The following is a 16,272-nucleotide window of genomic DNA, read 5'->3' on the forward strand; positions in this document are numbered from 1 at the left end:
GGCAAACCTTAAACTAAAGCCACATCCGAGTACCAGTCTTGGCCTGAAAAACAAAGCCAATGCAGAAGTACCTGTCCTCTGTTGGCTATTTGAGGCTGGCTCCAAAAGTGAGTCAGTCCCCATAGACTCCCATGTTAAAATGCCCAGATAGAAAGTATTGAAAAGCTTCAGCCCTGGAATAGTAATAGCATTAAAACAGGAAACAAAGCAAAGAATTTCTTTTTTTAAAGTTTACTGCAGAATGTCTCATTTTGCAGCAGTCTTCCTCTGTGCCATATGGAAATGCAATGAGTGTGTGAGCACAGGGATTTTATCCATGCAGCCTTTTTGTTTGTGTGTGTTGTTTTTGTTTTTTTAAGTCTGATCTGCTGATTCTGATTTAGGTTGATTCCAGTGTTCTTCCTGAGACTATAACTGAAATCATCTATAGCTTATATAACTTTGGAAATGTGTATACACATTTGGCGATAGTGTTTGCTGCATTTTGTTTAAATCACATATCTGGACTGATACATGCCTAAAAATAGCTTCTGCTCCACATGTAAACAGTCACCAGCATCTCTAGCAATGATTATGTCTGAAATACCCAGGAATCTGAGAGTGAAATGTGTTGCCATTTTAGTATGTTCGTCAATATCTTCTCACTGTATTCCATTGTCGTTCATGTGCTTGTCTCTGCTGTCTGGTGATACTTCTCCTGGCTGCCACACTCAGCCTCATTTTAAGATGTCTGTGCCTCACTTTGACTAAATGTCTCATGTTCCTGCTGTTTTGTTTTTTGTTTTTTTTTTTTTCCTCCTCTTTTGGCTGGTGGAACGGTGTATGCCCCACCCTGTGGTTTGAAGTTCTGCACTCAGTCTTTTCTTGTCAAAGGGCCAGCTCTTAAAGAAGAGATTTTCTTCGTTCAGCTCTCAAAATGCAGTGGCTGCTCCTCCCCCTGCTCCTCCTGCTCCTCACCTCCCACCGTCTTTTTTCTTTTTTTTTTCTTCCTTTTTTTCCTGGCCATCTTTCTGTGTGACGTCTTGACCACTAACGGCTACATATTAAGAGATAATTCCATACTCTGAGGTTACAAACTGGCTCAGACTGGCTCAAATGTGTTTTTAGCGCACTCAGTTCCCTGCTAAAATAAATTTTAAAGAAAGAAAACAAGAAATTAAGTCTTGTGTGTTGCAATTTTTCTTTCTTTCTTTCTTTTTAAAGAAACGTGAGACTGATATCCAGTTGTTGTAGCACCGGCAACAAGAAATGCACACCTCTGTTGTGTAACCTCTGAATCTAAGACAAAGGGTCTCTATAGTCCTGACTGCTTTACAAAAATTGGATCAGTTCAAAAATATGGAGCACCAAGAGTGCCAAAATAAAATAAATAAATGTGTCTTTAATGAAAATAACAATATATATTATTAACAATATATTTAATTATTCCCTATTTAATTATTTCATGGTTCCTGTGCTGCAGTGCATCGTGAAATAATTTAAACTGTCACTGTGGCTTGTTAACAGACCCTAACATCTGGCTGGTTACCCTGCACAGCAAGTCAAGACAGATCAATCCCAGATAATGGTTTGATGCAGTGTCACAGTCAGTTGAATTGATGGTGGTGTGGACTTTGGGCAACCAGGTATCCCAGAATGCAACGATACTGCCAGTGATTTAGAATTAAATCACTGGCAGCAGTGGTGGAGGAAGGTGCCCCAAACTGCAGGTAAAGCGTTGAAATACTACTGTTTCTGAGTCACCAATTACACTTTTAATATTTTAAAGTCAAGAACATAGTGGCTTAATTTTCAAATATCTGATGAATTTGTCATTGTAGAAGCTGATTTGCAAAAGTGCTTTTGACATTTGCAGCGATGTCAGGTCCTGTTAGCCTAACAGCCAGCTCACCATTCCAGCCATCAGTTGGAGCTCATGATATGCACCAAAACAACCTGCTCACGGCACTCTTTTCAAAACATCTGCTGTGGATGGGAGGATGGTAAGCTTAGGTGCTATCTAACAGGGGGGTTATTTCAGTGTTTAATCTTGGTCACAATTGTGTACATGGTGACCCAAGGGGTTAATGATATTGTCAGAATAGTGAGGAAAGAGAGCATTTATTTCTACAGGGAGCAAAAACATCTCGACCAGCATGTCTATGCTGTTTGTGACTATCCTAAAGAGGGATGGGGGGACGCACAGACCTCTACAGGCTAGGCAACGGCACCCTGACTGCCATTAGATATCAGGATGAAATCCTTGGACCCACTGTCAGACCTTACGCTGCTGGTGTAGTGGGTCCTGGGTTCCTCCTGGGGCATGACAATGCCTGGCCTCATGTGGCAACAGTGTGCAGGCAGTTCCTGGAGGATGAAGGAATTGATACCATTGACTGGCCCCCATGCTCGCCTGACCTAAATCCAATAGAACACCTCTGGGACATTATGTTCTGGTCCATCTGACATCGCCAGGTCGCACCTCAGACTGTCCAGGAGCTCAGTGATCCCCTGGTCCATTTCTGGGAGGAGATCCTCCAGGATATCATCCATTGTCTCATTAGGAGCATGCCCCAAAGTTGTCATGCATGCATAAAAGCATGTGGGGGGCCATACAAACTACTGAGCACACATATTGGCAATTTAACAGTTTATTAACTTAACTAACAGTAGCATGTGTAGTACTATTTTATGCAGTATTGTGAATGAACTCCCAGTTATATTAGGGTTAAGTCTGTCTTTTCCTAAGCAAACCCAACCAGTTTATAAGATGATAGGTGCATCACAACACAACCACAACTAAATTTTTACACGAAGTACGATCAGGACTTCTAACATCCATCAGCATGTCCACAGAAAAAAAAACTTGGTAAATTGGTTTGGTGTTCTTTTAGAAAAGACTTAACCCTGTTATAACTGACGGTTAAATTGGGGGGTTAAGTGCTGATCTTGTGAAAGTGTGCCCCTGTCACTTGCTTTAACCTGTAAATATTTGTCATGTTATACTAACTAAATTGTTCAAAGTGATTATGAAGCTATCAGAATCTCCAGGTAATCTTATATTGCTACCTGGTTTCTGGATGAATGATTTCAGAAGTAGTTTGATTTGTGTGGAAACATTCTGACCTCTCCTGTGTGGCATGTGTTGGTATGAGATGGATCCATAACACTGACTTCCTCTGCTCTGCTCTTTGTCTCCAACTGCACACTTACCCCTCCTCCGTCGTCTCTTAACCCCCCCGCACACACGCTGGGGGCGGGGGTATGCAACAACATGCATACCCCCGCCCCTCAGGCGACAGCAGAACAGGAATTGATTAGTGGTACGTCTTAAAAATAGATGACCGGTTGTCATAGCAACGCCCACAATGAGCTGTTGTCTCATTTAATAAAGAGCAGAGTCTGTGCATAAGGTGTGTGTGTGTGTGTGTGTGTGTGTGTGTGTGTGTGTGTGTGTGTGTGTGTGTGTGTGTGGGGCCTTATGTGCTGTGTATCCACAGACAGCAGGTGAAGGTGTATGTATGTAATTATTGCTGTAGCTGTAATTACCACGGTTTGATTTGACTTCTGATCGGTGAGTAACATGCCAATCAGCCAACAACAAAACACCAGCATTCTCCTCTCAAGTCCCATTGGCTCTGAATCTGTATCCCAAAACCATCAACTCCTTAGCTGCTCCCCACAACCAATTACAACTCTGTTGCTATGGGCTTTATTCCGATTGGCCTCATTAGTATCAAAAACTAGCAACATGGTCGTATTCCCAGTAACTCCGTCATCAACATCTTCTACAGCCAACCAGTCACTGTGTGTTTGTGTGTGTGCATTGTTAAGATGCTGCTTTAGTGTCAGGTGGACCAGTGAGTTAGGCCCCTGCCTCCTGAAACCACAAGGAGGGGTTTATTGTTTTTTGCACATCTGTATTTTTTAGCATTGTAGCTCACTCTGGTATCTTCCTGAGGGACGGTTGATATGGTTAGGAACAAGACATTTGCACTACATACAGGAGCTTCTGACACACAGGAAGAATATTGTCGTGGCATGAGTGGACAAGGAATGCTTGTGATCCAGCTTGTCAGCATTATGATGCTGTTAGTCAGCTGGTTGTACCTTAAGCGTTTCATGATGAGATGCATTGATATGAAGAAATAACACAAGATTGAATTAGTAATTTTTTTTTCAGTGTTTTTGGGTGCGGAATGAACCACAAAAGCTTGCTCAGAATTAAAACAACAGATGATTTTCACGTACACTTAGAAGATTTGCTGTTTTAGTATTCTTGACTTTGGTGTTTTCAGTGTGTCTGTTATGTAAAAATTGTCCTTCTTCTCAACCTCCTACCTGTCTGCTGGTTCAGCCATCTGTCTGGGTCATCTTCTCACTTGCAGTGTGGCTGCAGCTAATACTCCGATGTGTATGTCTACTTTATCAAGTCTCTGAGAGACTCACAGATGGTAGCAGTGGTGTGAGTCTTGATAGCCCTACTTCTGTGTGGTGGCTTAATGTAAAAGAAAGTGCGTGTGCTATTTTGAAAACAAGGAGATATTCAATCAAACTGAGAGAAAATGGCTTATGACCGTAGAAAGCGTGGGTCATAGAGCACGACAGATAATGACTATATTTCGTGTTTTAACAAAACATTAATGGAAGCTGACATTAGTTGGATGGAAATGGACATAATGAAGGCCTTTATTGTCTTATTGACAACTCAAAGGGCTTAAGACTACAAGCCAGATTTACCCACATGTTAATGTAGCCCTTCATTCTGTGCATATCTTTGCACTTGGGAAGGAACCCAGAGGGGTGCCTGGAGGAACCCACTCAAGAACACAGAGAACATGTAAACTTCAAACAGAAAGTCCTAAACAGACCAAGAGATTCAAATCCAGAACCTTCTTTCCACCCAGTTTCTGTAGCTGTTTGTTGAGGTCTTTTATACTTTGTACTTCATACATATTACATACAGGTTTTTACATACCCGAAGCATCTGATAGCAGCACGATCCATCCTTGAGCCTTTCCAAAGCATGAGATCTGTACTCATTTGTGCATTGTCATGGAGACAGGCTCAGTCAGCATCTAAGAGCAAATGACATTACATACTTCTTTAGATAAGTGAGCTGTCCCACTGAGTCACAGTTTATATGCCACCGATTAATAATCGTTTGATCTGTTTATTAAACTCTCCTAAAATGTGTATAGCTGCACTCCCATAACAGTAGGAAGTTATCAAAGTAACTTAAACTATAGGCTCCATATTAAGAAAATGCAAACCTAATTTGTTGAATGAATCTGTAAGGAACATTAAAAAAGTGGTCTCTATCAGAGTGACAGCAGCAGCAATATTACCCCTCATCATTACCTATCTTAAAGAAGTCACCAGTAGCCCAGTTCTGAATGAACAAGGGAAATGCTTGTTATCGAGGTAGTTTGCCTTTAGTTCCCTACTTGCCTGTGGCATTAACTCTGACTAGCATTCCTACAGCACCATTACACCTGTGCAAAGTAAGTTACAGTGGTCCCCATTTTTATTTATTTTTTACTGGTAATTGATAGTCATTATTGTAGTGAATAAGTATGACTGTAACCAATTCAATAATGTTAATAACCCAGTCAATATGACTTAGGTTGCTGTTGCTATAGGTAAACAGTATATAATTACCAGTCTTGTCCAATTCTAACCATGTAGGTTTTAGTTGGGAAACTGTTACAAGTGTAGCGGACACCTGTTTACTCTCCTGCTGATTCCTCTATAGTCATTTTGCAATGCATCTGTGTGCAATCAAGAATGAAGTAAGATAGCAGTGGCAGAATATTGTGAGGGGGAACGGCAGCATGATCACTTTTTTAAATGCAGCTGAATTCAGTGTATAGATGTTCCTGTTTGCATATTTTTGGTTTTGGTAGACATCACATCACACCTTCCGATCAGAGTAACTAAGGTCAAAATAAAAACAAGATGAAAAATTTGACAGTTAGACCTTTTTAGCCTCGAGTAACAGTAACAGAAAGTGGAGTGAGCCATGTTGCAGCAGGAGCACAGCTGGGCGATGTGTACATTGATTGTGATGGGAGCATAGGGCTCCCTGCTGTTCACCCTGTGTGACCTCCATACAGAAACACACAGTACACAGGCTGAAGCTCAGCATCACAACAGTTTACCTGACCTACATGCTGTTCATCTTAGGGGGTGGTAGCCAGTAATTCTGCACTAACTTAAGGTTCAAGCCGTGTTTTTGGTGGTCTGCAAACATAAATCAGTTTAAAAAAAAAAAAAAAGCAAAAAAGTTGATGTTCTTTTCCTAGTGCAGTTCAGTTCTAGTACACAAGATTACGTGTGATTTTATTTATTTATTTATTTTTTAAATACTAGCGTTACCATTAATGTATACCAAATTTCATGATCAGACAGCAAGTGCGAGGCTCTGAGCAGATGTTTGCATGCCTGGCAGTTTTTCCTGTGACCACGTGAACGCATCTGCAGAGAATAAACTACAATACACTTACTACACCTGAATACAGGTAGACTTCAAAGAAGTATAACAGGCATGACTATTTGCCTGTGGCCTCTGCAACTGTCTGTGTCTGCAACAGAGTGTGATTTAGATTTGGGGTGCTGACAGTTTTTTATAATGACTGCCATTTGTGTCCAGGACCACCATATTTACAGTAGGATTAATAGCACAAAATGGGCGGCTGTTGATTTACACCAAATCAGTAAGTGAAGCCGACTGGAGGGATGTCAGGGCTGCCACATCAGACTCCTGTGTCTCCATGATAAGCCCGACATCCACCGGTGAGTAAAAAGCAGTTTAAAAACGAAACACTTTCCCACTTCTTCTTCTTCTTCTTCGTGCACTTTCCCAGAGAACAAAGGATAAGGTGGGGGTTGGTGGAGAGATAGAAGACAGAAGGTGGACAGGGAGGAGTGGAGTTGCATCATCCAAATGTATTGTCATGATGCACACCATGCATGAAATGAGCAGCAGATTTGACAGTGCACTCGCAAATAGCCTTATTACGATTACACCCAGTTTGGCGAACACTTAATCTGATGGCACATGGACAGGACAAGACAGGAAGGTTATCTGTGCCATGGACTTATAACAGCACCGTCGGTGCGAGGAAGACCACTGGTTTAATTCTGAGTAGAATATTTTAGAAGCAGCCATCTGATCGACAGCTCTTTGCATAAAGAACGTGGTGTGTGTGTGTGTGTGTGTGTGTGTGTGTGTGCGTGTGTTTTGGGGGATGGGAGGAGGAATTACAAGTTGGCATTATGTCAGGAGAGAGCTGCCATCTCTGCCTCTTTTCTAGCCCTGTACACACACGTCTGTACACAGACGAGTGCAAGATAAAGGGAAAAAAAAAAATCCCTCCTCTCACTGTATCTTGGCGCTGTCACTCCTTTCTTACTCCTCTAGCCCCATATAAACTCACATGGATGTACATGTACCGGCCAAATAAGTGTTGATAATATGAACAAATGAAGCACTCAGCTCTGGGGGCATTGAAGGGGCCCCTGAAAGTAAGCATGTGTTTATTTTTACAGTGAAAGAGGAGGGAGGAAAAGATGTTTGAGGAATTGGGGGAGGGTAGAGGAACAGGGAGGGGTTTTTCTTTGTGGTACTGTACTGCTGGAGCAGGAGAGGGGATTACAAAATTCTGCCCTCTGTCGGAATGCTGTGTTGTAAATGAATGTCTGGACACCGTCTATCTTCTGCTGCATAATGCAGGGATCCTTTGGTACTCTACAGTTTTTCAGTACAGTGTTGACAATGTAAGGAGTCAGACAAATTTTTAATGTTTGTCACACATCCTACTTCGCCCTGGTTTGGAGTTTATAAGTGTGATTGTAAGTCTAGGTGGAGTGACCTTCATCCTCGATCAACCTCTACTCTGTCTCTTTCTACGTCTCTCATGTATCCTTTTCTTTTCCATTATTGCATTGGCCTGGCAGAACGCCCAATGTTGGAAGGGTGGGGTGGGTGGAAGGTGGTGGGAGAAAGTGTGTGTGTGTGTTCGCGTGTTCGCGCGCGCGTGTGTGTGTGTGTGTGTGTGTGTGTGTGTTGGGGGGGGGGGGGGGGGGGGTAGCTGCTGACTGTAACAGTCATTATATTATGTAAAGGCTGGCAGCAGCGTCAGTAACCAGGGGGAGGGGGAGTCAGAGTAGGAGGGTGTGGGGTGCCAGTTACTGACGTGCAGAGCAAGGCCAACTGTGATTGGCTCATCAGCACCATTCTCAGCAGAGATCTCTGGCTCATTAAATGTGGTGAGGTGGCTGGATCGGCGGAGAGGTTGCACGAGCTGCTTGTGTTTTTCTCCTAGCAAATGGAGTCGACGGCTCCACCACTGCGTCACAAATTAATTAGAGGAAGAAGTAGCAGGGAGGGTCGTATTGTCGGATCATTAAGACTCCTCCCTGTGTTAAAGAGGCTGCTGAAGATGTGAGGTTAATAACAAACACTACTGGAGGACAGGACGAACAGATTAGAGCAGTGAAAACCCTGACACCATGATACAACAGCATGGTAGAATGACTCTAGGAGGTAAAGTCTGCTAATAGGAAGTGATAAAGTGAGGAATTAAATGTGTTTGATTTACGGTCGAGTGATGTTCCAGAGCACATGACATTTTTGCCAAATTTGGTGCTGGTATTTTGTGGATGCTGTTTTGTAATGCTAGAAATGAAAGCATCCATTTACATGTTGTCTGGCATGTATAATGGAGGAAAAGACTGCAGATGAACTCACGCATATCTAGAAACACAAAGCAGTCCATAAAAAAAGAAACGTCTCTTTTGAGCATTTTCTGTTGAGGTTTCTAACGTGACTTCATTCGCATTGTGTTTGAGAGTTGTCTTCCAGACTGGATGTGATACAACCACCAGTTGCTAGGGAAAAATGTGTATTTCCTGGCCGGTTGGGAGTGGTTCTTGGAGGTTGCCGGTTCTCACTGGGTGAAATCGGATTCAAAGAAGAGGTCCATCCATCCATCGCTGCACCAAAAACCTCCTTGTGATTGCTTTGGTTGCTAGCACATTGCTGCGGTCAGGGTTTGAATGGAAGTGATGGATTTCTCTACAAACACCGTACAGCTATTCTCCGAGCACTGTGAAAAATGCAACACAAACTGGAAATGGAGACCGTCTGCTTTCAAAGTAAAAGTTGTGCCTTATGAAACATGTTGGCTGTTGTGCTGAGCCACAACTTTTACCTTGAAGGAAAACGGTCATTTCCAGCGTGCACTTTGCATCTTGACTTTGCTGCTCTTTCATGTTGAAGTCAGTCATGTGACGAAGCTAATGTGCTAACAGGCATTAACTTGTCATCCTTATTAGAGAAGTCACCCATGATTGAAAGTGTCTTACAGTAACACAGAGGAGACAATCAGTGAAATATATTGGTACCATCGGGTACAGATCAATCTGCTGTGTTTAACCCGCTTCCATGGGAAAGAGTTTACTACCAGGTTTGCGTTTGTTTGTGTATTCATTCCTCTTACACACTGGCATTTTACCGCACTGATTCACAGATCTTTTGTATAATGTTTAATCGGGGAAGTTAAAACCCTCCATTTGACTTGGGTTGTTTTGTATGTCAAGTACCCCCTGCTCTTCTTCATTACACACTATTGCTGATTGTTTGTTTTGCTGTGCTGACAGAGAGACTTAACAGTGGCAGGGTTGGCCTGTCTGTTCAACCAGCAGGACATTTTTGGTGACCCTCTTAACTCATGTAGTCCAGCATTAGGTCAGGCTGTACTAGAATCAGAATCTTTAGAGTGAAACTGTGGTCAGCTTTAGTGCTTATGTTTTCAATATTCTTGTGGTCCCTGCTTTTTTCCTTGTCTATTGATTTTTTTTTTTCTTTTTTTTCCCCTCATTTTTCTTCTTTAGATTTTTTTTTTCTGTCCACATAACCTAAAAATGATAGAAGTAACTACAAAATAGAAACAAACTGCTCACTTGCATACAGGGCTGTACCTGAGGATAATTTTATGGAATTCCAGGTCTATGATCAGAGATGGGATATAGAAAATTGAAAGTTTTTGTCTGACCACCATTGCAAAGCTCAAGTATGTATACATAAAATATAAACATAACAGTCTGCAAGTCCAACATTCATGTTTCTTCTTTTTTATAAATTTAAACTTCTGAGGTACTTTAAGAATTGAACTGTGGAATTATCATTTGGACTTCAGGGTTTGACTTATATTTTGACAACACTGTATTCTGTGTGTATTTATATCTGCATTACATTATGATTTTCCTAATCTGGATACAAATATACCAAAATCAATGTTGTTAGTACCAGAAATAGATGCTGGATTTGCTGTTCAGTACCTGGGATGCTAGTTTGTAGTTGTTCCACATGGTTTCAGTGGAAGGTGAGATGAAGTTTGCTGGCACAGGTGAGAAAATGTGGTGTTATTTTTACTGTTCAATATAGTGGGCGGGAAGGATTGCTGGTGGGAGATTCCAAAGGCATTCAGCCATTGCACGCAACCTGTTGGGTAACTGTACTCATGCTTTAAGCTTCCTGGAGAAGTGTATTTGACCTGTCCCCAGTTGGGACAGTTTAAGGTGACCCTGCTAACATGTCTGACTTCTGCTGCCTCTTTCTAGGATGGAGCAGATGTCTGAGGAGGCGCTGAGGCTTAACCTACTAAAACGAGGCCTTGAGTCACCCAGTGAGCGAGAAGAGGCACTGGCTAAGCGCCTCAAAATGGAGGGTCACGAGGCCATGGAGCGCCTGAAGATGCTGGCGCTTCTTAAACGCAAGGACTTAGCTGACCTAGCAGCCCTAGATGTTGCGGGGACCTTGGGAGATGGGAAGGGCCCTGGAGCCAGCACCCTCCATCACCAGAGCCTAATGGGTGCTGCTTATGAGGAGAAGTTAAACGGCAGTCTGAGAATGGGAAGCCACAGTGGCCACGTTGGACCAAGTAAGAATGGCAAGGAGAACATCCTGGATGAGCCAGTAGACATGAGCGCTGGGAGAAGATGGTGAGAATAACATTTTTAAACAGAATTATTCTGTGTACAGAAAAGGAATGAGCTTTGTGGGATGAAGGTAACCTGAATCCAGGTGTCATTTATTTGATTCTTTCCAAGAAAAAGACCTGCTGATTACCTTACCTGCTAATTTTACTCTGAAAGAGAGTAACTGACAATGAAAACCTGCAAACTTTTGTTCTCACTGGCACTTTTTGGGCCACCCCAACTACACAGTGTGTCATACAACACACAGGCTCTGTGGCGTGAACCTCTTATTGATCATTCCACAGGCAAGAAACCTGTGGGGTAGTCCACCCATACAGATCAGGAGTTTATAACACTTTGTGTAGGATACATACCAAATGTTTACAGCCATGCAAAAAGTACCTTTATACTCTAACGCTTGCTCTCAAAAGTTGTGAGGTGCTTATGGAATAATTATAGCTTGGAATAATCACAGAAGATTACTGAATGTTATTTAGAGAGTATACAGCATAATAAATCTTGAGACGTAAAATGAAATGAAATATGTGACAGTGAGAATATAATCGGAATTGACATTACTGCTGCCTCCGCCTAACTGCTGTCCCCCAAATCTGGCTCAGTTTCTGTAGGTGGAGAAACATTCTGCTTTTAAGTTTTTCTTTTTAAATCCCAACTCTTTCATGGGAATCAGTATGTGCATGTTCCCTGCCATGCTCTGCTGCTATAAAGTGGATAAAAATGAGGCTGCTTGCTATCTTTTGTTCTTGTGATTTGAACCAACCAGCACGATTCAAAAGTTTCAAACTCTGTAAACTAACAGCCCTGCTAGTGGCCTCTAGAGGACACAGTACTCCTCACAACCACTTCCACCAGAGTGGTTTGAGTTAACTGGAAAAATGGCAAAATAAATGTCAATTGAGCCCCAAGGGTTCATGCTCACATGCAGTTTGGTAAAAACTGTCAGATTTTGTGATGAAACGACACTTCAGATGTTGCAGAAGTTGACAGCACTTTTTGTTTTCCTTGTTTTTTTTCCTACAAAGTGATGCTGATCATGACAGACGAACTCCGTCGCCAGACGTCATCATCCTGTCAGACAATGAGGCTTCCAGCCCCAGAACAACACCTCGGCCAGAAGAGCGCGTGCACAAGGCCAACCTGGACATGTTCAAGGTAAAAGGCATTCCCATCGCCTCTGCACAGGGTGATGAAATAAACTGTACAAGTGCTTTAACCCCAAATACCTTTAATCTTGTCAAAACTGGTGTATGAATCAGCTGTGTAAAACCAGGTATCGCTGGTTCCAGAAGTTAGACTCATTCATTTTTCTCATTGGAGAAACACTGAGATAATTCATCAGTACAAGACTTTCACCAATGATGGCATGTGAAAACTTAAGACCTCTGTTGAGAAAAGGGATTTTATCATTTGCAGTTTCTGTGGTTTCACTTTTACACTGAGAGTGTAAAAAAAAAAAAAAAAAAAAAAAAAAAAAAAAGCATCAGCAATGGTGGTATATTTTGTTTAAACACTGCTCATTAGTGCATTATCCAAGAGACTCCTGGTTTTTCCTGTGTGAACAACCCCTTCTGCTTCGTAGCTCTAATCTTAGTCCAGGAAAAAGTGATATAACTAAGCAACACCTAGAGAGGATCACATGATGCACAATATAATGAATTATTGTTCTGTGCAACATAATTAATGATGAACAGAGTTAATAGGTGTGATCACAAAGTTTGGCAGCTCTTTCCATCAAAAACAAAAAAACAGTATTTGAATTTGGGTGATGACATCGTGTCCGTTGTATTTCTAAAGCCGTCCCTTTGTGGCTGTCACATTAGATGGCTTCATGAAAGTCCCATTCTGACTGCTTGAACTTGGACATCTTCATTTTTAACTCTTCTGTATGTCAAAATGGAAATCAGCAAGAAGCCGAATCGGAGGGCCAAGCAGCTATTGTGTTAGTGTGGCTAGGGTGGATGCGCTCACTCAGATATAAAATAGAAGTCCACTAATGGTCTGAGGAATACATGACGCACAACACAATGAATGTGAGGGACAAAAAAACCCAAAAAAAACAACCAAACTGGTGGGTGCCCTCAGGACTTGAGTGCTGTTGTTATATGAAAGTCGGATTAGTTTGACAAAGAGGGTGACGTTTGGTCACTGCACAAGTTTGACGTTCATCATGACATTGCAGACGCACAAGTGGAGGTGTCAGACCATAGATTTTGGTGGTCATTAGAAAGGTAGCAGCCATGTTTGAGGCAGTCTAGAAGTGCACAAGGACACGACTTTGAAGGGAAGACGGCTTTTTTTGATTTTCACCAATGGAAACAAAACTTTTTAAGTTAACTTAATGTAAGAGAATCTGAGGTCCCTTTCAGGCTCACATCTTTCCATTAATCTGGCAGCATCTGAACACGGCAGCTTCATGTCTAGATCAGCTCCTTGCTTGCTTTCCCATGAAACTCACAACAGCAGTCCTACTGTGTCAGACATTACGCATCACTGTAAGTGCAGGATAATTCTAAACTGCATGCAGATCCCTCTCTCTGAGCTAGTGTGCAAACACAGTCCTGCGTTTAGTGATAGAAACTGTGGTTACACGTACAGTGCAGATTATACTCATTGCCACATGTGCAACAAATCTTGTGTGAAACTTGCATGCTTTCCCGGGCTTTCATAACCAACATTAACACAAATGCGACCTGTGTCAAAATAACAGGCAATAATGCATCACTACAAATGGATGAAGCTGGGAAAGTTATGTGTCTCATGACTAAAAAGTGATCAAGATAATAATAACTTATTTGTTTAGGGTGGCAGTTTAGCTCAAAGCGCTTACAGTTTTCTATCAGGATATAGTGTGTCTTTTCTAATTTTGTGTGCTTGTGTGTTCCAGGGGAAGACAGGAGAGGAGAGGCAGCAGATGATCAAAGCTCTAAGAGAAGAACTTCGTCTGGAGGAGGCTCGTCTTGTGCTGCTCAAGAAGCTCAGACAGAGTCAAATGCAGAAGGAGAACGTGGTTCAGAAGGTCAGTGTTGCTGATGCAGCGTATTCAGAGATTCACAGTCAAGGACACTGTTGGATCTATACAGCTTCTGCATCTGTCTAAGTAACTCATTATTTTGAGTTATTAATAGAAACGAGAACACACTAACATGACATTAGTTTTTTAAATAAGTGATTTGAATGATTTGTACTCTGCAGGACATTTTTATGGGTTCTGTGCTCTGCCATATAAATGATCTAAGCACTTTTTTCTACTAATAATTCATGTTAGCAACATTCCATTGCTCTGTTGAATCCCATATGCAACAAATTGTATCATTTGTTGCATATGGTTTTTATTGCAATTTTCTTTTGAAGCTAGCCATCTTATTGTTTATATGACTGTATGGATTAATACCCCACTGATGTCCTGAGCTGACACATGCGCACAGGGTATGTCATAGTGGAACGCAGCCAGCAGTCATCTGGGATGGCATGACATGACATCATCCTGACAAAAAAAAAAAAAAAAAGCATCATGAGTCTGAGAACTTCTAATTTGGCTTTGCTGGTGTTGACCAGTAGGAGCACAGAGCTCACTTTTGCTATTGAAATGAAGCAGATTGTTGCGGTTTCTATTAACTAGAGCCAGGATGTTTGTCCTTGGTATCCTTAACCATTAGTTCTGTTTGTTCAGTGTCTTATTTAATCATAGCAAAAATCTGTCATCTTATGACTTAAATAATTTGGCTCTGTAGACAAATATATTGCATAGACTGATCCTGGTATAACTAATATTGTGTATGTTGAGAACATGACATATATTGACAACAATTTCTACACAGAAACCAATGGGCATCCTAATGGAAGAATTTGAAATCAGTATTATTATTAATTGTCTAAACATATAAGGTCATGAATGTACCTCTGAGCTGTAAACGGTACTATAATATTGTTCTAAATCAGATGAAGTAAAAATGTATCTTTAAATGGGCATTAGAAATAAATCTGAGATGTTGTATTGCACTTTTAATGTTGCACTCATATCCTCATCCAGGTCCCGGTGGTCCAGAATGCTGCATCATCTGTGCAACCTCCCCCCATCCACAGCTCTCCTGGTCTGGGCAAGCTGCCTGTGAGGCCAGGTCTACACAACCCTGAGCCCCAGAACCTCCGCACTGCACAGGTGTGTGTTTTTGTGTGTGTGTGTGTGTGTGTGTGTGTGTGTGTGTGTGTGTGTGTGTGTGTGTGTGTGTGTGTGTGTGTGTGTGTGTGTGTGTGTGTGTGTGTGTGTGTGTGTGTGTTAGTTTAGAATTAAACCCAATGAAGTTCTTGCTTGTATAGGACTGTCTGATCACTGGGTTTTTACTCTGATATTTTCTTTGCATATCAGTCAGATCTGCTTGATATGACTGTTGTTGTGAGCTGGTGTGATACAGGTAAAAATGACCTCTTAAAAAAATAATACAGAACTAAACAGAAGGGCGCTCCATATAAGGCTGTGTCTGAAAAACGTTCCCACCTGATTTTTGTGCAACAACCAAGAGCAAAACAGCAGCAAGTAACTTTAGATACTTTGTTTTCTGATTACTTTGGGGAAAGAAAAAAAAAAAACTACTTAAAGTGCACTTTGGATCAACTTTAAAGGTTATCTCACAAATCAAAACAAGTAATAGTATCTGAAATGTCTCTCTTTACCTCTAGTTTGATACAGGTTCATCTTCTAACTGTGATCACTTCTGTGCCAAAGTGATTTGCTAATATAGTCAAATTTAAAACTTTACCAAATGTTAAAGTTGAGATTTTTTTCTAACTGGTTTAAAATCCCATGATAATGCTTAGTGAGGGACCACTATACATGTGTACAACAGCTACAAAGATGTGGCTTGCAAGCTTAACCTCTCGCCTTTCATTGACATCTTGAGCAACGTGCCATGAAAAAAGGGTTTTCACAGTCAACACCTAAGAAGTAATGTGACAAACTATCAAGGTGCTGGATAACTGTACAAACTGGAAGCTGATACACCCTGTTGTGCAGCCATGTCAAAAGCATATGAAAAGGAATTAGAGGAGCATCCCACCCAGAGCCAGTTTGCAGCAAATCAACAGCAATCCTGAAAATCAGCATCATGACCCCCACTGCAACTCTTTGGATAACTTGCACATTTCACTCAATTATATATTTCAGTCAGTGATGTTGATGACAAGAGGGCAAGGCTGATGGAATGCTTTGAACATCACTCATTCATTATTATCATGGTTTAACATTTGGTGAGTATCAAATTGTGACTATATTAGGAAGAAGAAAAGCTGTTA

General features: G+C 41.5%; 1 protein-coding gene across 2 annotated transcripts in view; it reads left to right on the forward strand.

The window, feature by feature from the left end:
• Positions 1-16,272, forward strand: part of gatad2b (GATA zinc finger domain containing 2B) — a 53,116-nt gene that overhangs the window by 20,699 nt on the left and 16,145 nt on the right. Inside the window, exons 1-5 of one of the 2 annotated variants that reach the window (XM_030741147.1) lie at positions 1,880-1,982; positions 10,606-10,986; positions 12,006-12,135; positions 13,868-13,999; positions 15,014-15,142. In XM_030741147.1, coding sequence (XP_030597007.1) covers positions 1,921-1,982; positions 10,606-10,986; positions 12,006-12,135; positions 13,868-13,999; positions 15,014-15,142 — 834 coding nt within the window. In that variant the 5' untranslated portion in view covers positions 1,880-1,920. Of the gene's footprint in view, positions 1-1,879; positions 1,983-10,605; positions 10,987-12,005; positions 12,136-13,867; positions 14,000-15,013; positions 15,143-16,272 lie in introns of those variants that run through there. The other variant, XM_030741148.1, reaches the window with a different exon arrangement.

This window comes from Archocentrus centrarchus, chromosome 11, assembly GCF_007364275.1.
Source record: "Archocentrus centrarchus isolate MPI-CPG fArcCen1 chromosome 11, fArcCen1, whole genome shotgun sequence".
NCBI classification, from domain to species: Eukaryota; Metazoa; Chordata; class Actinopteri; order Cichliformes; family Cichlidae; genus Archocentrus; species Archocentrus centrarchus.